This window comes from Coregonus lavaretus (genome assembly GCF_964263955.1).
Source record: "Coregonus lavaretus genome assembly, chromosome: 12".
Taxonomy (NCBI): Eukaryota; Metazoa; Chordata; class Actinopteri; order Salmoniformes; family Salmonidae; genus Coregonus; species Coregonus lavaretus.
In genome coordinates this window covers 50,045,387-50,067,205 of record NC_139999.1, presented here as the reverse complement: position 1 = coordinate 50,067,205, position 21,819 = coordinate 50,045,387, and the positions used below count along the sequence as shown (strand labels likewise).

General features: G+C 42.1%; 1 protein-coding gene across 1 annotated transcript in view; it reads right to left on the bottom strand.

Moving 5' to 3' along the window:
- Nucleotides 1–21,819, bottom strand: part of LOC311138942 (tensin-2-like) — a gene marked incomplete at both ends in the record, with an annotated part of 79,143 nt that overhangs the window by 30,866 nt on the left and 26,458 nt on the right. Inside the window, 1 exon segment of the mRNA XM_084173754.1 lies at nt 3,945–3,994. Within this exon segment, the coding sequence (XP_084029880.1) occupies nt 3,945–3,994 (50 nt within the window).

Genomic DNA, 21,819 nt, shown 5'->3' with positions numbered 1-21,819 from the left:
GTGGCCTTTTATATAAATATTTCATGCAATTCTATGACACTTTTACTCTCCATGATTGGAGACAATAGCAGCATCTTAAATACCAAAAAAATGAAAGGGTAGGCTACTCTGCTGACACTGGCAAACTGAGATCAATAAAAAACGACCTTGTCTTTGAATGCAACCATCTAATCAAGGCCTATGAAAAGGGGAGACATATTGTAGACTATGACGTCCATCTACCCTGGAGGAGGAAATTATTGTCCCCAAAAAACTTTCCAGGAGCATGTGATAAAGACAGTGAATATGCGCACTCACCGGGGATATGGCCAATGCTATAGTGCCAGTAAGATAGGATACTGTTCGCTCAATAGCCTATTGCGAGTTCAGGATTTTGATAGCCTAACTAAAGACATGTCCGTTTCTTCTTTGTCTCCTCTCTTTTTTTCCCCAGCCACCGTATTCTGAAATATTACGATAGGCCTAGGCCTAATTTAGATGCTTTTCACTAACAGCCGCAAATCAACAATCAGCTATTTGATATGTTGTAAGTGCTACCCAAATTGTGTGCATCCCAACTGTAGGTTATACTCTGGCGATTTAAAACAATCCACAGCAAAACATTTTTAAAGAAGCTAATGATCTTCTGTGGCTAAACCGTGCTCTCTGGTGGATTTTATGTATTTTTGTATAAACAGAAGTAATTATATGGCAAGTTCAATTCCATTTAGCCTATGGGACACGACACCTATGACTGCTTGTCACTCAGAATACATGTTTCCCTTCCTATGCAGAGTGGTGACAGAAAAATAACCTCTCCCTCAACAAAACAAAGGAGCTGATCGTGGACTTCAGGAGACAGCAGAGGGAGCCGCATCCACATCAACGGGGCTGCAGTGGAGAAGATGAAAAGCTTGAAGTTTCTCTGCGTACATATCACTGACAATCTGAAATGGTCCACCCACACAGACAGTGTGGTGAAGAAGGCGCAACAGCACCTCTTCAACCTCAGGAGGCTGAAGAAATTCAGCTTGGCCCCAAAGACCCTCAGAAACGTTTACAGATGCACCATTTAGAGCATCCTGTCGGGCTGTATCACCGCCTGGTACGGCAACTGCACCGTCCGCAACCGCAGGGCTCTCCAGAGGGTGGTGCGGTCTGCCCAATGCATCAATAGGGGAACACTGCCCTCCAGGACATCTACAGCACCTGGTGTGACACGAAGGCCATGAAGATCATCAACGACCTCAGCCACCCGAGCCACGGCCTGTTCACCCCACTACCATCTAGAAGGCGAGGTCAGTACAGGTGAATCAAAGCTTGGAATGAGTGACTGAAAAACTTCTATCTCAAGGCCATCAGACTGTTAAATAGTCACCACTAGCCGGCCTCCGCCCAGTACCCTGCCCTGAACTTTAGTCACCGTCACTAGCCGGCTACTCTAACATGCACCTTAGAGGCTGCTAACCTATGTACATAGTCATTGAACACTGGTCACTTTAATAATGTTTACATACCATTTTACCCACTTCATATGTATATACTGTATTCTAGTCAATGCCTATCATATTTAACCATTGCTGTACATATACTATTCTTCAGATATACTACATATTCTATCCATATACTGTCCATATTGTCTATACATCCCATCACATCACACAAATATACATAGCATTCGGAAAAGTATTCAGACCCCTTCACTTTTTCCAAATTTTTGTTACGTTACAGCCTTATTCTGAAACGGATTAAATTGTTTTTTCCCCCCCTCATCAATCTACACACAATACCCCATAATGACAAAGCAAAAACAAGTTTGTACATTTTTGCAAATGTATAAAAATAAAAAACTTAAATATCACATTTAACATAAGTATTCAGACCCTTTACTCAATACTTTGTTGAAGCACGTTTGTCAGCGATTACAGCCTCGAGTCTTCTTGGGTATGACGCTACAAGCTTGGCACACCTGTACTTGGAGAGTTTCTCCCATTCTTCTCTGCAGATCCTCTCAAACTCTGTCAGGTTGGATGGGGAGTGTCGCTGCACAGCAGCATTTCAGGTCTCTCCAGAGATGTTCGATCGGGTTCAAGTCCGGGCTCTGGCTGGGCCACTCAAGGACATTCAGAGACTTGTCCCGAAGCAACTCCTGCGTTGTCTTGGCTGTGTGCTTAAGGTCGTTGTCCTGTTGGAAGGTGAACCTTCGGCCCAGTCTAAGGTCCTGAGCGCTCTGGAGCAGGTGTACTTTGCTCTGTTCATCTTTGCCTCAATCCTGACTAGTCTACCAGTCCCTGCCGCTGAAAAACATCCCCACAGCATGATGCTGCCACCACCACGCTTCACCGTAGGGAATGCTTGGCATTCAGGCCAAAGAGTTCAATCTTGGTTTCATCAGACCAGAGAATGTTGTTTCTCATGATCTGAGAGTCTTTAGGTGCCTTTTGGCAAACTCCAAGCGGGCTGTCATGTGCCTTTTACTGAGGAGTGGCTTCCATCTGGCCACTCTACCATAAAGGCCTGATTGGTAGAGTGCTGCAGAGATGGTTGTCCTTCTGGAAGGTTCTCCCATCTCCACAGAGGAACTCTGGAGCTCTATCAGAGTGACCATCGGGTTCTTAGTCACCTCCCTGACCAAGGCCCTTCTCCCCTGATTGCTCAGTTTGGACGGGAGGTCAGCTCTAGGAAGTGTCTTGGTGGTTCCAAACTTCTTCCATTTAAGAATGATGGAGGCCACTGTGTTCTTGGGGACCTTCAATGCTGCAGAAATTTGTTGGTACCCTTCCCAGATCTGTGCCTCGACACAATCCTGTCTCGGAGCTCTACGGACAATTTCTTCGACCTCATGGCTTGGTTTTTGCTCTGACATGCACTGTCAACTGTGGGACCTTATATAGACAGGTGGGTGCCCATCAAAATCATGTCCAATCAATTGAATTTACCACAGGTGGACTCCAATCAAGTTGTAGAAACATCTCAAGGATGATCAATGGAAACAGGATGCACCTGATCTCAATTTCGAGTCTCATAGCAAAGGGTCTGAATACTTATGTAAATAAGGTAATTCTGTTTTCAAGTGGTAATACATTTGCAAACATTTCTAAAAACCTGTTTTTGCTTCGTCATTATGGGGTATTGTGTGTAGATGAATGAGGAAAATAATTAATTGAATCAATTTTAGAATATGGCTGTAACGTAAGAAAATGTGGAAAAGGTCAAGGGGTCTGAATAGTTTCCAAATGTACTTTATATAATCCGACATTGCTCTGCCTAATAGTTCTATATTTCTTAATTCCATCCTTTACCTTTTTAGATTTGTGTGTATTGTTAGATATTCCTGCACTGTTGGAGCTAGGAACACAAGCATTTCGCTACACCCGCAATAACATCTGCTAAATATGTGTATGCGACCAATAAAATTGTATTTGATTTGATGGCTCTTGCAAATTGAATGTGCCTTGAGATGAATATTTATCTCGCATAGAACACACAACAACAGGCTGACTAGGGAAATAGGTAAACTATTCCATTATGGGGTTGTCTGATTTTGTAGCCTTGGAAAGTTACATCCTAACTGATAAAGTTTAGGATTTGAATTACTTTGCCAGCAGCTACAGTAGGCTACACTGCTGTTTGAGTTGAGGGCCCTGGTGGAGCGCATTATAGACTTATCTTATTCCCTTCAAGGGAAGTGTCAGAAAAAATCATGCAAGTCTGTGCCGTACATACAATGTAACATATGTTTTTTTGTTGTTGTTGAGAATACATTTATTTGGGAATGTATTTCGTAGAACAGACATACTTCTGTATTAGGCTGTCATCTCCAAAACGTCCATATGACGGAAATCTGTCGGAGTGACGGAGGACTTTAACCCCTGATTGTATCACTGGCTTCATTTATCACTATCTGCTATTGATTGAATCCCGTTCCAAGTCCTTTACTACAAAGTATAAAAAGTGTTTGGTACCTGGGAAGGGAGCTCCTCTTCTTATGGGACAGGGACTTAGTGGACCCTTGCTGAGAAAGAGGCATAAAAAGAGAGAACACATTACTAACGCTGTACAGAGTTCAAACAATAGAAGTAAGAATGATACTGAATAAAAAGAAGAAGAAACTACACTATGAAACAAAGATAAATGACATAAAGAATGATAGTAAAAAGCTTTGGAGCACCTTAAATGACATTTTGGGAAATAGGCAAACTCAGCTCCATCATTCATTGAATCCGATGGCTCATTCAACACAAAACCAACTGATATTGCCAACTACTTTAATGATTTTTTTCATTGGCAAGATTAGCAAACTTAGGCATAACATGCCAGCAACAATTGCTGACACTACACATCCAAGTATATCTGACCAAATTATGAAAGACAAGCATTGTAAATCTGAATTCTGTAAAGTGAGTGTGGAAGATGTGAAAAAATGATTGTTGTCTATCAACAATGACAAGCCACCGGGGTCTGAAAACTTGGATGGATAATTACTGAGGATAATAGCGGAGGATATTGCCACTCCTATTTGCCATATTTTCAATTTAAGCCTACTAGAATGTGTGTGCCCCCAGGCTTGGAGGGAAGCAAAAGTCATTCCGCTACCTAAAAATAGTAAAGCCCCCTTTACTGGCTCAAATAGCCAACCAATTAGCCGGTTACCAACCCTTAGTAAACTATTGGAAAAAATGGTGTTTGACCAGATACAATGCTATTTTACAGTAAACAAATTGACAACAAACTTTCAGCATGCTTATAGAGAAGGACATTCAACAACAAGCACAGCACTTACACAAATGACTGATGATTGGCTGAGAGAAATTGATGATAAAAAGATTATGGGGGCTGTTTTGTTAGACTTCAGTGCGGCTTTTGACATTATCGATCATAGTGTGCTGCTGGAAAAACGTATGTGTTGTGGCTTTACTCCACCTGCTATTTTGTGGATACAGAGTTACCCATCTAACAGAACACAGAGTGTGTTCTTTAATGGAAGCCTCTCCAACATAATTCAGGTAGAATCAAGAATTCCCCAGGGCAGCTGTCTAGGCCCATTATTTGTTTTAATCTTCACTAATGACATGCCACTGGCTTTGAGTAAAGCCAGAGTGTCTATGTATGCGGATGACTCAACACTATACATGTCAGCTACTACAGCAACTGAAATGACTGCAACACTTAACAAAGAGTTGCAGTTAGTTTCAGAGTAGGTGGCAAGGAATAAGTTAGTCCTAAATATTTCTAAAACTAAAAGCATTGTATTTGAGACAAATCATCCACTAAACCCTAAAACTCAACTAAATCTTGTAATAAATAATGTGGAAATTAAGCAAGTTGAGGTGACTAAACTGCTTGGAGTAACCCTGGATTGTAAACTGTCATGGTCAAAACATATTGATACAACAGTAGCTAAGATGGGGAGAAGTATGTCCATAATAAAGTGCTGCTCTACCTTCTTAACAGCACTATCAACAAGGCTAAATAATAATAATAATAATGGGGATCCATAATAAATACAAATGATACAGTGCATTCAGAAAGTATTCAGACCCCTTCACTTTTTCCACATTCTGTTACAGTACAGCCTTATTCTAAAATGGATGAAATTGTCCCCCCCCCCTCCCCCCAAAAAAATCTACACACAATACCCCACAATGACAAAACAAAAACATGTTCAGAAATGTTTCCCCCAAAAATATCACATTTACATAAGTATTCAGACCCTTTACTCAGTACCTTGGCAGCGATTACAGCCTTGAGTCTTCTTGGGTATGACGCTACAAGCTTGGCACACCTGTATTTGGGGAGTTTCTCCCATTCTTCTCTGCAGATCCTCTCAAGCTCTGTCAGGTTGGATGGGGAGCTTTGGTACACAGCTATTTTCAGGTCTCTCCAGAGATGTTCGATCGGGTTCAAGTCCGGGCTCTGGCTGGGCCACTCAAGGACATTCAGAGACTTGTCCCGAAGCCACTCCTGCGTTCTCTTGGCTGTGTGCTTAGGGTCGTTGTACTGTTGGAAGGTGAACCTTCTCCCCAGTCTGAGGTCCTGAGTGCTCTGGGGAAGGTTTTCATCAAGGATCTCTCTGTACTTTGCTCCGTTCATCTTTCCCTCGATCCTGACTAACAGACTGTCTCTCAGTACCTGCTGCTGAAAAACATCCCCACAGCATGATGCTGCCACCACCATGCTTCACCTTAGGGATGGTGCCAGGTTTCCTCAGGCCAAAGAGTTCAATCTTGGTTTTATCAGACCAGATAATCTGGTTTCTCATGGTCTGAGTCCTTTAGGTGCCTTTTTGCAAACTCCAAGCGGGCTGTCATGTGCCTTTTACTGAGGAGTGGCTTCCGTATGCCCACTCTACCATAAAGGCCTGATTGGTGGAGTGCTGCAGAGATGGTTGTCCTTCTGGAAGGTTCTCCCATATCCACAGAGGAACTCTGGAGCTCTGTCAGATTGACCATCAGGTTCTTGGTCACCTCCCTGACCAAGGCCCTTCTCCCCCGATTGCTCAGTTTGGCCAGGCGGCCAGGTCTAGGAAGAGTCTTGGTGGTTCCAAACTTCTTCCATTTAAGAATGATGGAGGCCACTGCGTTCTTGGGGACTTTCAATGATGCAGACAATTTTTTGTACCCTTCCCCAGATCTGTGCCTCGACACAATCCTGTCTCGGAGCTCAGTTCCTTCGACGTCATGGCTTGGTTTTTGTTCTGTATTGTACTGTCAACCGTGGGACCTTATATAGACAGGTGTGTGCCTTTCCAAATCATGTCCAATCAATTGAATTTACCACAGCTGGACTCCAATGAAGTTGTAGAAACATCAAGGATGATCAATGGAAACATGATGCACCTGAGCTCAATTTCGAGTCTCATAGCAAAGGGTCTGAATTAGGTTTCTGTTTATTATTTTTAATAAATGTGAAATTTTTTCTAAAAACCTGTTTTCACTTTGTAATTATAGGGTATTGTGTGTAGATTGCTGAGAAAAAATATATTTCATGCATTTTAAATAAGGCTGTAACGTAACAAAATGTGGGAAAAGTGAAGGGGTCTGAATAATTTCTGAATGCACTGTATATGAAATAATTCTATGGCTCAAACCAACCAAAAGAAGGGATACGTACAGAGTAAAAACTGAGTAAAATGAATCCCCACCAGTTCTGGGGCTTGGACGCAGGTGGATGTCACCTGAAATACAGTACCAAATCTACACTCCAATACAAACACAGTTTTTGAATATAGTGTACTGTACTTCATTTGGATTCACAATGCAATATTGGAGTATAAAGGACCAAAAGATAATGCTTTCATAATGACGGAAACTAAATTCTCTCTCTCTCTCTCTCTCGTCAATATTGCCAAAGCAACAATCGATACAATATACATTGTAATAAAATAATTTATTATAATAACATAGTGATATAAAAAAAGTACTTATAAAAACAATAAAATGGTAACAGTGAATAGTAATACTACACGTACCACTACTATTTGGAGTAATAATCACGACAATAATAATAATAATAATAATAATAATAATAATAATAATAACAATAATAACAATAATACTAATAACAAGTAAGTTACTACTTACTATGCAGATATTATTATTGTGTCCCCCAAAGGCTATGGCAGGCAAATACATCTTTGGCTGCAAGAAGAGCGATCCTTCATCCATTAGTATTTTTTTATTTGGTTTAATAGGACAATTTCTAACCAAGAGGTTAATCTGCGAAAAATGAATCTCTTGGTGAGGAATATTTCTCACAGTAGAGGAAAAAGTGCATCTCTGTCTCTACCTCCCCTGTCGTGCAGTGACCACATACACGCTCCTTTTTGGGTAGCCATGTCTTTTTATGTCTGCCGGTTTCTTTTGCAATTGGTGGTCACTCAGCCTGTACTTGGTAAGGATCTGTCTCTGCGTCGTAGCTCTGATCTCGGCCAATTCATATTCTCTGTTTAGGGCCAGATAGCAATTTAGTTTGCTTTGAGATTTTATTTCCTTTTTCCAATGTTGTAAATATGAGTCCTTTGATTCATGATTCAGGATTTTGTTTATTTTTATTCCTTGTTTTGAAGCAGTAATGGTGTCAGCTTGGTTGGTTAGGTCCAACACCAGCTGACAAGGGCTCGTTTCTGGGCTCAACTCTTGAGTTTGAAGTGCTTTAAATGGGAGGCTTGAATTTGGACTTCAATTTAGATGTAGCCAACATTTTAATTATATTTTTTGTATTTTCCTTACCAGTTACCTAATTCTCCCCTACATGCATTAGTTGGTGTATTTCATTGGACTTGTAGAATTTACTGACAGAATTCTGCAGATAGCGCTTCAATTGGATGTTTGTCCCACATTTTAAAGTTCAGTTAATTGAGTGGCCCCTAGACCTCACTTCCGTAAAGAGCTATTGGTAGGATTACACTGTCAAATATTTTGGTCCATTGAATAATTCAATTTTTATTGTGTACAATGCTCTGCAATAAAAATAATCAGCATATAGCAGGTATTTTACCTCTGTCAAATAGCGTGAGTCCTGGGGCAGCAGAAGGGTCCAACATGTCTGCTATTTCATTTATATAAATGTTGAATAGGTTTGGACTAAAACTTCAGCCTTGTCTCACACCTCGACCAATAATGATGTTTTTTGGTTTTAGATTTTTATTACACACTTGTTTTCTGTGTACATACATTTTATTAACACATTCACCAACTTTGGAGAATTTTGAAGAATAAACCTTCATTCAATTCTATTTGGCGTGCTTTTTAATTATCATGTGTAAGGTGTATATTTGGTCAGTAGTACGATGATTAGGGAGAAAGCCAATTTGACATTTACTTATTAATTTTCTTGAAGGTTTGGATTCTTAAATTCAAAATGCTACAGAAAACATTTCAAGTTGCTGCTTACATAGATTCCCCTGTCATTATTGGGGTATGATTTGTCTCCACTTTTTTGGATAGGGGAGATGAGCCCCTGGTTCCAGACATCAAGAAAGCAGCCAGAAGTAAGTACCATGTTGAACAATTTAAGCACAGCATTTTGCAACTCAGGTGTGCTTGTTCACATCTCATTTCTGATGTTATCTAGACCCCAAACCTTCTTTGGTTTTTACAGATTTTTGATTTTAATTTAGTTATTGTTGGGTTATTGGGTAATCTAATGGATTTGGGATGCTTTTAATAACTGATTCAAGGATGTTCGATTTTTCTTGAATTTCTAATTGGTTATGTTGTAAGTCTTTTTGTGTGATATTTTTATATAGACGATCAAAATACGTTTTCCAAATTCCTCCATCTTATATGGGTAATTCTTGTGGTTTTGTTGTGCTTAAATTGTTCCACATATACCAGAAATGATTTTGGTCAATTGCGTTTTCAATTTCATCAAGTGTCTTAATGGTGAAATAAAATGTATTACATTTCAGTGTATGTTTATACTGTTTCAGAGTTTCAAAATATTCATAGTGGAGTGCTGGGTTGTTTTGCTGCTTATGTTTTCATTTGACATTTTGCTTAAGTGTTTTCTAATTGTTATCAACATTTATTTCAGAAATGTTTAGTTTTTTGTTTCTGATGTTGCATTTCTTTGGTTTTCTCAGATTTGCTTTAAATGCTGCTTTTTGGAATATGAAACTGATGTCTTTAGTAGCCTAATTGACACCTTTATTGTTTTGGTATTGTGTGTTATTGAAGACCTGAATAATTTGATTTGAGTTTAATGTTTCAATTAATTTCTCTGCACTGTTTGGAGTCAATTTGTATGATTGGTTCAGGTTGTACAGCTAACTGGGCTGCTTTTTCTAATCAGTCTTGCTGGTAAAAAACAAAAATCAGAAACACGTTGATCTGACTGGGATCTGACAATGGTGTCTGTGGTCTGAAAGTGAATGCACTAATGGAGGAGAGGTCCATGTCAATGATGGCATTATCGACTACACTTGTCCCAAGAGCTGAGCAGTAAGTCAACCGAGGTTTTCTGTCTGTAATAAAGCCCTTTTGTGGGGAAAAACACATTCTGATTTGCTGGGCCTGGCTCCCCAGTGGGTGGGAACTGGCTCCCCAGTGTGTGGGCCTATGCCCTCCAAGGCCCACCCATTGTTGCATCCCTGCCCAGTCAGTCGGCAAGACAGAACAGCTGCCTCCGGTAAGACAATGGGTGGCAGTCTGTGTCTATTTGTCAATAACAACTGGTGAGCAAAATCTAATATTAAGGAAGTCTCTAGGTTTTGCTCGCCTGAGGTAGAGTATCTCATGATAAGCTGTAGACCACACTATTTACCAAGAGAGTTTTCATCTATATTTTTCGTAGCTGTCTCTTTACCACCACAAACCGATGCTGGCACTAAGACCGCACTCAACGAGCTGTATAAAGCCATAAGCAAACAAGAAAATACTAATTAATGCAGGGAAACGTAAATCCGTTTGACCTAATTTCTACCAGTATGTTACATGTGCAACAAGAGGAAAATACATTCTAGACCACCTTTACTCCACACACAGATACGCATACAAAGCTCTCCCTCGCCCTCCATTTGGCAAATCTGACCATAATTCTATGCTCCTGATTCCTGCTTACAACTAAAGCAGGAAGTACCAGTGACTCGCTTAATACAGAAGTGGTCAGATGACGTGGATGCTACGCTACAGGACTGTTTTGCTAGCACAGACTGTAATATGATCCGGGACTCATCCGATGGCATTGAGGAGTACACCACATCAGTCACTGGCTTCATCAATAAGTGCATCGATGACGTTGTCCCCACAGTGACCGTACGTACATACCCCAACCAGAAGCCATGGATTACATGCAACATCCGCACTGAGCTAAATGGTAGAGCTGCCACTTTCAAGGAGCGGTACTCTAAGCTGGACGCTTATAAGAAATCCCGCTATGCCCTCAGACGAACCATCAAACAGGCAAAGTGTAAATACAGGACTAAGATTGAATCCTACTACACCGGCTCCGACGCTTGTCGGATGTGGCAGGGCTTGCAAACTATTACGGACTACAAAGGGAAGCCCAGCCGCGAGCTGCCCAGTGACACAAGCCTACCAGACGAGCTAAATTACTTCTATGCACGCTTCGAGGCAAGCAACACTGAAGCATGCATGAGAGCACCAACTGTTCCGGACGACTATGTGATCACGCTCGCCGTAGCTGATGTGAGCAAGACCTGTAAACAGGTCAACATTCACAAGGCCGTAGGGCCAGATGGATTACCAGGACATGTACTCCGAGCATGCGCTGACCAACTGGCAAGTGTCTTCACTGACATTTTCAACCTGTCCCTGGCCGAGTCTGTAATACCTACATGTTTCAAGCAGTCCACTATATTGCACTCAACACTGCCCTTTCCCACCTGGACAAAAGGAACACCTATGTGAGAATGCTGTTCATTGACTACAGCTCAGCGTTCAACACCATAGTGCCCCCAAAGCTCATCACTAATCTGGGACTAAACACCTCCCTCTGCAACTGGATCCTGGACTTCCTGACGGTCCGCCCTCAGGTGGTAAGGGTAGGCAACAACACATCTGCCACGTTGATCCTCAATACGGGGGCCCCTCAGGGGTGCCTGCTTAGTCCCCTCCTGTACTCCCTGTTCACCCATGACTGCATGGCCAAGCACCACTCCAACACCATCATTAAGTTTGCCGACGACAACGTGGTAGGCCTGATCACCGATAACAATGAGACAGCCTACAGGGAGGATGTCAGAGACCTGTCAGTGTGGTGCCAGGACAACAACCTCTCCCTCAATGTGATCAAGACAAAGGAGATGATCATGGACTACAGGAAAAGGAGGGCTGAGTATTCTCATCGACGGGACTGTAGTGGAGCAGGTTGAGAGCTTCAAGTTCCTTGGTGTCCACATCACCAACAAACTAACATGGTCCAAACACACCAGGATAGTCGTGAAAAGGGCACGACAATGCCTATTCCCCCTCAGGAGACTGAAAAGATTTGGCATGGTCCTCAGATCCTCAAAAAGTTATACAGCTGTACCATCAAGAGCATCCTGACTGGTTGCATCACCGCCTGGTATGGCAACTGCTCGGCCTCCGACCTCAAGGCGCTCCAGAGGGTAGTGCATACGGCCCAGTACATCACTGGGGCCAAGCTTCCCGACATCCAAGACCTCTATACCAGGCGGTGTCAGAGGAAGGCCCTAAAAATTGCCAAAGATTCGAGCCACCCTAGTCATAGACTGTTCTCTCTACTACCGCACGGCAAGCGGTACCGGAGCGCCAAGTCTAGGTCCAAAATCCTTAACAGCTTCTATCCCCAAGCCATAAGATTGCTGAACAGCTAATCAAATGGCTACCCGGACTATTTGCATTGAGCAATAGATGCTCTGCTCTCCATCTTGAACTGTTGAATCAATTAAAGCTCGTTCTCTCTGTGCTCTCTGCTTCGACTAGAGAGAGGGTGTTGAGGAAACGTTGTATAGCAGGTGTTCTTGGTGTTGTAGGCATGTTTCTTGGTTGTGTCTACTGCAGGTGAGGTAGGTAGGGGGACATTGAGGGCTTCTTGCTGGGTCACAGAGGCTGTTGGGGGTGTTGGGCCTGCTCTTCTCTATCATCTCCCTCCTTTACTCTTTCCTCAGCTTCTGAGATGAGCTCAGCTTCTACTTTTAGGGTAGCAAACACATTCTCAAAAGCCTGGAGGCTTGAATCATTGCCTTGCATCAATACAGCTCCACTATTGTATAGGTTGACTGTTTGATATGTGTTGTTCTGGTTAGCTTTTTTAAAATTCTGATCTGACAGCCTTGGCTGATGCCTCTCTTTTTTTGTGAAATGGAAATGGTTGCAAATAACCCTTTTCCATATGTGCCCTCATTTGATGTTAAATATAACATTTGCTCTGCTTTTGCAGCTGGTAAAATCTGCAAACATGGTTGTGTCCATTATCAAAACTTTTCTTAGCTTTCTCCATCTGGTGTCTGGTAGGTAAACAATTTCCATAGCAACACTGGAGACGTTGGCTACAATGTTGCAACAGAAGCCTACATTTTCCAATAGAAGCCTACCTTTTCTTGTATTTTTTGTCTCTAGTGTCTTTAGAGAACTGTTTTACTTTGATGTCCTTTGTCCTTATTTTGTATTTTATATTGTGTGGTTAACTAGCTATTTTGGAGTTAGCTAGATAGCTTATTTTAGGAGAGTCCCTAGCAACTGTTTAGCAATGGGTAAACAATCCAACTAGCCAAGCTAGCTGCACAATTTTATAAAAATAGAGAATTTTTCACAAGCATATTTTCTTCTTTTGTTGCTTTTTTTTGTCTCCCATTCAGTCTTGCAGTTTTCCTTCATTTAAAAAAAAATGTAAAACATGTACATTTCAATATTTATAGGAGCACATTTTTTCAGCTGCTGCTGCTCAATTTTGGAACTCTCTCTCACCCTTTTCAGACATGCGGAATGTGTCGCCTTGAAAGGGCCTCGGCTACGGCATGTTTGTCCGTAAGGGTATACTACGGCTTTTTAAATGCAGACACAAAACCTTCTCTGCCACTGAAGAAGCATTTTTACTTGTCTGTAAAGGAATGCCGCTTCTGACTAATGTCCATCACTAACATAAAAAAAACAGCATAAAAACAACACAGCACTGCAGCACGTCAATCAGCAACATTTAACGTCGTCAGGGAAACAATACAGAACATTCTATGCCAGAGCAGAATTCTACTGTCTGAAAAGGTACAGACGCGGCACAAAATTGTCTGAAGGTTATCAATTGTCACTATCGACACGTTACTGTAGTGGCTTTCTATGTCTGTAAAGCAGGGGTCACCAACCGGTCGATCATCAAACATTTCTGTAAAAAACCAACAACGATAAAGCCTTGCGTTCCTATTTTTGTATTTGTTTCACGCTGTTAGCGGTAGGTGCAGTTGATTCAGCAATCCTAGCGCAGGGAAGGCAACGTGTTCCCATTTTTAACCATTTCATGTGTCTGAAGGTAGAACTCCGCCTACCCGGCAGGCCCAGAGAGCAAATCAAGTGCACCTATAGGTCTACCGCTGGTCAATCAGATCACCGTGTCTGCACAGTTTCCTCGAGCCATAGACTGTAAAAAGAAGCCTGGAGGGCACAGCAAAGTCGATACTGTGAGATTTCAAAACTTTTAAAACCATGACTAGAGAGAGACTCAACGAATAGAGCAAAGAGCTGCTGTTTTTATGAGTTCATGTTTAAGTTGTTTCAGCACTGTCAACACTTCGTTCAACACTTTTATAAGCCATCAAATGCGCATTCTCCCTACTTCCTCTCACGCTACAACCAGCACTATAGCTGCAATAATTGAGTATAGCAAAGTGTTTCTATAAGCTTGCATTGTTAGAGTAACAACATTAATTAGTGCCCGAGGCAGAAATAATGAAATGAGACTTGAGTTTCGCCATCAGCCGGAAGACTGCCCCCTTTTCTCAGAGGAGGGAGAACGGAGGGACATTGAGTCGGGTGCAGAGCATGTGAGCAGAGTTGAGCGATTGGAAATCCCGCTCATCGCTCATGGAGCGGTGAGTCCTTTCCTACCGCTCTTCTAAAAACCTTTCCGCACTCACAGGGGAAAAAACTGCCTTCACTCCATTCATTAAAATCACAATTTAACCAACACCAATATATTTGTGTGACTACCTGGACCTACCAATTGGTTTTTAAGTATTGAAACCAAACCATATGGATTTGAATGAAATGTATTTGAATAAACATGAAAAGGTGAATGTAAGAAGCAAACCTTATTTCAAATAGGCTACATGTCATTTTAAAAAGCATATAAACACTCTAAATAGGTCAGGAGCCAGACAGGGAGCTTAAGAAGGGAAAATTAATTATTTAAGCTATATTATTTCAAAGAAATACATTGTGAAGCATTTGCGAGTGCGACACAATAGGCTGGTAGGGACATAAAACATTTAATTGTTTAAATCATTATAGTCTATAAATTGTGCATATACGATGTGACTTACTTAGAATTCAATACAAATTAAACTAAAAATGACTTATTAGTATCTTTAAATTCATTTTTAGAATTCATTTTTAGAAACAGGAGTTTGGCCAGTCTGTGGCTTCAGGCTCATGAGATGGTGCCTGGAGAGCAGGCCAGCAGCGCACTTACAGAGCCACTGGGGATGCTAAACACCCTTTTGGCCACTCTTGCCAGGCTGGGCAGAGATGCTGTTTATATAGGTAGGCCTAAAAGGTTTTTAGGAAAAATAACCGAATCAAAATGGAAAACTCCTTGAATGTGGGAACATGCCAGGCCTATTGGGCCAAAATCAATTATGGCCTATTGTATAGATAATAGAACGAAAATGAACGAAACGTTTAAGAGATCTGATTTTTTGTTTATAAATACTTTTCTACAATGACACACTTTGTTATCTACCCACCTCATTCCTTTCTTTTAGCATGTGCACGTAGTAAGTACACCATCATGCTTTTGGGATACGTGTCTTTTATGATTCTTTAGTTGTGGACACTACATCACCGCACTCCCTCTCTTGCTCTTGGTCCTCATCTTTGTAAGTCACGTTGATTTAGCACCTGTGTGTTTTCTCAGTTTCTTTATGAAAATATTTAGCGAACTCCATGACAGTAGCTAAAGCAAGGGGCTATAGCAGCACACAAGTAGACTACAAATGCATGCTGGGGCGGGCATGCCCTGAGATCAGGAAGTAAGCCCTACTGGAGCAGGCGAGAAGGCCGACGCTCCAGCCTTTGGAAATCTCGCTCCACACTCCAGTCAAATTGGGCACGCTCAGCTCCTCGCTCCGCTCCAGCTCTGCTCACATACTCTGGTCGGATATAATAATAATATATAATATACCATTTAGCAGACGCTTTTATCCAAAGCGACTTACAGTCATGCGTGCATACATTTGTGTATGGGTGGTCCCGGAGATCGAACCCACTACCTTGGCGTTACAAGCGCCATGCTCTACCAGCTGAGCTACAGAGGCAGACACCGCTAGCTTTGATGCAACCAAGACAGTTTTTACACAGCACAATGTAAAAACTCTGTAACAACGCTTGGTTGCGTCAAAGCTACCTCACCGCTGTTCTTTCCCTTTTTTAAATGATCTAAGAAGAACAACATTGACAGGGCAATTCAAGCATAGCTAATTTGCAGTGATAATGTATTGGGCCTATAGCCTACTGCACAAACCTCACGCTACGTAACTGTTAATGCCTTACGTTTTTTAAGTCAGGTTTAAAAATAAATCTGAGAGGTAAATCTCGGCTTGCATTTTGACTCAGGTTGGTGACCACTTCTGTAAAGGGCATCTCTCTCAACAGCTGCAGTCATGCTGTCATCACAGATTTCCCCTTCCACATGACAGACCAGTGGAGCATGACGGCAGACTGTCACACACACACACGTATGCACTGCACAGATATAGAAACTGGAGAGAGGCAGAAATGAATGTCTAAACTGCTCTGTAGTCCTACACTGAAATGTGCCATATACTATACTTCACAACATGTGATAATACAGAAAGATATGTAGTCATCAATGTTCAATGAATGAGGCACAGTAAGTGAGCAAGTGCGCACTGCACACATTGGAGAGAATGACAGCCCTTATATCATAGGGGATTCTGTTTGGTATTTCACACTTGTTTAGCCTGTTTGTCTTTTTTTATTTAACTAGGCAAGTCAGTTAAGAACAAATTCTATTTAAAATGACGGCCTACCCCGGCCAAACCCAGACAACGCTGGGCCAATAGTGCGCCGCCCTATGGGACTCCCAATCACGGCCCGGATTGTGAAATAGCCTGGAATCGAACCAGGGTCTGAAGTGACACCTCTAGCATTGAGATGCAGTGCCTTAGACCTCTGCGCCACTCGTCTAACAATCTATTAACATAATTAAATCTGCTTATTGTTTATTGTCACACTATCCCTCCTTATCTGAGAAAGGGAGGAGAGGAGGGGGAGTACAGAGTAGGGCCAAAATAAACACACACCAGATTACATCTCCCTCCCTAGCTGGCAATTAGACAGGCGTTTCCTGAATGCACAAAGGCCTCCACTTCATTCCACAAACGTATGAACAAATGTGAAGTTAGAAAACAAACAAGCCAATATACATTTACGAAAGCACAAAATGCACACTGTCCCACACAGACACACACAATAACACTATTTATTAGGCCATTTTATTAGGTACACCCATCTAGTACCGGGTTGGACCCCCCTTTGCCTCCAGAACAGCCTGAATTCTTCACGGCATGAATTCTACAAGGCGTGGCCTTCAAACGCTGCTCAATTGGTATCAAGGGACCTAACGTGTACCAGGAAAACATTCCCCACACCATTACACCACCAGCCTGTCCCGTTGACACCAGGCAGGATGGGGCCATGGACTCATGCTGCTTATGCCAAATCCTGACTCTGCCATCAGCATGACACAACACGAACTGGGAATTGTTGGACCAGGCGATGCTTTTCCACTCCTCAGTTGTCCAGTGTTGGTGATCGCATGCCCACTGGAGCCGCTTCTTCTTGTTTTTAGCTGATAAGAGTGGAACCTGGTGTGGTCATCTGCTGCAATAGCCCATCCGTGACAAGGACCGATGAGTTGTGTGTTCCGAGATGCCGTTCTGCACACCACTGTTGTACTGCGCTGTAATTTGACTGTTTGTGGCCCACCTGTTAGCTTTCACGATTCTTGCCATTCTCCTTCGACCTCTCATCAACGAGCTGTTTTCGCCCACAGCATTGCCGCTGACTAAATGTTTTTTGTTTGTCGCATCATTCTCGGTAAACCCTAGACACTGTCGTGTGTGAAAAGCCCAGTAGGCCGGCCGTTTCTGAGATACTGGAATCGGCCCACCTAGTACCGACGATCATACCCCACTCAAAGTCGCTTAGGTCACTCGTTTTGCCCATTCTAACGTTCGATCGAACAGTAACTGAATGCCTCGATGCCTGTCTGCCTGCTTTATATAGCAAGCCACGGCCACGTGACTCACTGTCTGTAGGAGCGAACCATTTCCGTGAACGGGGTGGTGTACCTAATCAACTGGCAACAGAGTGAATGTTCGTGTGTGTACAGTATGTCTTCTTCTATGCATCGTCGTGTGTGTGTTTTCTTCTATGTGTGTGTCCTTGTATGAGTCTGGAATGAAGAGGAGGCCTCAGTCACACGCACACAAGCTGTGTACCAGTTTTAAGAAATCAATACCATATGGATAAGTGCTGTTGTTTTATAGACTACTGCACACGTGTCAATATCAGTGGACCACATTGTACAGTACAAATCAGCCACAGTAACATACGGACCCTGACTGAGCACAGGGGAATGATATTATACCCATGTTACCATGTAAACTCACATCTGCCATTTTGTGATGAATTTAACTAAATCTAATCTTTGTTTCAGACACAATGCAGATGACTGGACTGAAAACATGTCAGGGAAAAATGTGAAGATGTGAAACTAAACTGGGAGTCAGGGAGAGAAGACCAGAAACAAGAGCAGAGAGGGGGACAGGGAGTGAGGGATGGAGGGGAAGAGAGAGAGAGAACGCAAGAGAGAGGAGATGGAGATATAGAGAGATTTATACAGTGCATTCGGAAAGTATTCAGACCCCTTGACCTTTTTCACATTTTCATACGTTACAGCCCTCATCAATCTACACACAATACCCCATAATGACAAAGTGAAAACAGGTTTGTAGAAACTTTTGCAAATTTATAAAAAAATAAAAAACAGAAATACCTTATTTACATAAGTATTCAGACCCTTCAGACAGTGCATGTCAGAGCAAAAACCAAGCCATGAGGTCGAAGGACTTGTCCGTAGAGCGCCGAGACAGGATTATGTCGAGGTACAGCTCTGGGGAAGGGTACCAAAAAATTTATTCAGCATTGAAAGTCCCCAAGAACACAGTGGCCTCCATCATTCTTAAATGGAAGAAGTTTGGAACCACCAAGACTCTTCCTAGAAACTGAGTAATCGGGGGAGAAGGGCCTTGGTCAGGGAGGTGACCAAGAACCCGATAGTCACTCTGACAGAGCTCTAGAGTTCCTCTGTGGAGATGGAAAACCTTCCAGAAGGACAACCATCTCTGCAGCACTCCACCAATCAGGCCTTTATGGTAGAGTGGCCAGACGGAAGCCACTCCTCAGTAAAAGGCACATAACAGCCCACTTGGAGTTTGCCAAAACGCACCTAAAGACTCTCAGACCATGATAAGCAAGATTCTCTGGTCTGATGAAACCAAGATTGAACTCTTTGGCCTGAATGCCAAGCGTCACGCCTGGAGGAAACCTGGCACCATCCCTACTGAGAAGCATGGTGGTGGCAGCATTGTGCTGTGGGGATGTTTTTCAGCGGCAGGGACTGGGAGACTAGTCAGGATCGAGGGAAAGATGAACGGAGCAAAGTACAGAGAGATCCTTGATGAAAACCTGCTCCAGAGCACTCAGGATCTCAGACTGGGGTGAAGGTTCACCTTCCAACAGGACCATGACCCTAAGCACACAGCCAAGAGAAAACAGGAGTGGCTTCTGGACAAGTATCTGAATGTCCTTGAATGGCCCAGCCAGAGCCCCGACTTGAACCCGATCGAACATCTCTGGAGAGGCCTGAAAATAGCTGTGCAGCGACGCTCCCCATCCAACCTGACAGAGCTTGAGAGGATCTGCAGAGAAGAATGGGACAAACTCCCCAAATACAGGTGTTCCAAGCTTGTAGCGTCATACCCGAGAAGACTTGAGGCTGTAATCGCTGCCAAAGGTGCTTCAACAAAGTACTGAGTAAAGGGTCTGAATACTTATGTAAATATTATATTTCAGCTCTTTATTTTTAATAACTTTGCTAAAATTTCTAAAAAACGTTTTTTGCTTTGTCATTTTGGGGTATTTTGTGTAGATTCATGAGGGGAAAACACAATGCCTTCAGAAAGTGTTCATATCCCTTGACTTATTCCACATTTTGTTGTGTTACAGCCTGAATTCAAAATGGATGATATATTATTTTTATTTCACCCATCTACACACAATACCCCATAATGACAAAGTGCAAACATGTTTTTATAAATGTTAGCAAATGTATTGAAAATGAAATACAGAAATATCTAATTTACATAAGTATTCACTTCCCTGAGTCAATACTTTGTAGAAGCACCTTTGGCAGCAATTACAGCTGTGAGTCTTTCTGGGTAAGTCTCTAAGAGCTTTCCACACCCGGATTGTGTTACATTTGCCCATTATTCTTCTTACAAAATTCCCCAAGCTCTGTCAAAATTGGTTGTTGATCATTGCTAGACAACCATTTTCAGGTCTTGCCATAGACTTTCAGGTAGATTTAAGTCAAACTGTAACCCAGCCACTCAGGAAAATGCACTGTCTTCTTGGTAAGCAACTCCTGTGTAGATTTGGCCTTGTGTTTTAGGTTATTGTCCTGCTGAAAGGTGAAATCATCTCCCAGTGTCTGGTGGAAAGCAGACAACCACGTTTTCCTCTAGGATTTTGCCTGTGCTTAGCTCCATTCTGTTTCTTTTTTATCCTGAAAAACTCCCCAGTCCTTAACAACTACCAGCATACCCATAATATGATTCAGCCACCACTATGATTGCAAATAGTGGTACTCAGTAATGTGTTGTATTGGTTTTGCCCCAAACATAACACTTTGTATTCAGGACAAAGTTAATTTCTTTGCCACATTTTTGGAAGTATTACTTTAGTGCCTTGTTGCAAACAGGATGCATGTTTTGGAATATTTTTATTCTGTACAGGCTTCCTTCATTTCACTCTGTCCATTAGGTTAGTATTGTGAAGTAACTACAATGTTGTTGATCCATCCTCAGTTTTTTTCCTATCACAGCCATTAAACTCTGTAACTGTTTTAAAGTCACCATTGGCCTCATGGTCAAATCCCTGAGCGGTTTTCCTTCCTCTCCGGCAACTAAGTTAGGAAGGACGCCTGTATCTTTGTAGTGACTGAGTGAGTCCATGCAATTTATTTGACTTGTTAAAACTTGTTAAGCACATTTTTACTCCTGATCTTATTTAGGCTAGCCATAACAAAGGAGTTGAATACTTATTGACTCAAGACATTTCAGCTTTTCATTTTTATTAATTTGTAAACATTAGAAAAACATAATTCCACTTTGACATTATGGAGCCAATGATTTAAAAACAAATCTACATTTAAACCATTTAAAATTCAGGCTGTAACACAACAAGATGTGGAGGGGTGTGAATACTTTCCCACCATGAAGCATGGAGGAGGAGGTGTGATGGTGCTTTGCTGGTGAAGAGGCAACTCTCCCTCTCTAGGCAGAGTTGCAAAGAAAAAGCCATATCTCAGACTGGCCAATAAAAAGAAAAGGTTAAGATGGGCAGTCTGAGATATGGCTTTGTCTTTGCAACTCTGCCTAGAAGGTCAGCATCCCGGAGTTGCCTCTTCACTGTTGACGTTGAGACTGGTGTTTTACTGTAGATAAATAAATAAGAAAGAGAGAGAGAGCGAGAGAGAGAGAGAGACAGAGAGAGAGAGAGAGAGAGAGAGAGAGAGAGAGAGAGAGAGAGAGAGAGAGAGAGAGAGAGAGAAAGCGAGAAAGTCAGAATCAAAGACGAAGAGAGAAAAAAGGGAAGAGAAGAGAGAGGGGGTTGAACAGGATATGAGAGAGAGATGAAAGAGATGAAACAATGAGAGAAAAACAAATATTAGAGAAAGAGATTAAAATATATATATATATTTCATCTTTTAAATGTTTTGGGTGTTCTATTCACTGAGAGACATTAACTAACAATGCTCCAAGATGCCATTATAAAAAGTGATTGTAGAGATTAGGTGTGTGAATGTTAAAACGTTTAAACAAAATTGGGATCCTTA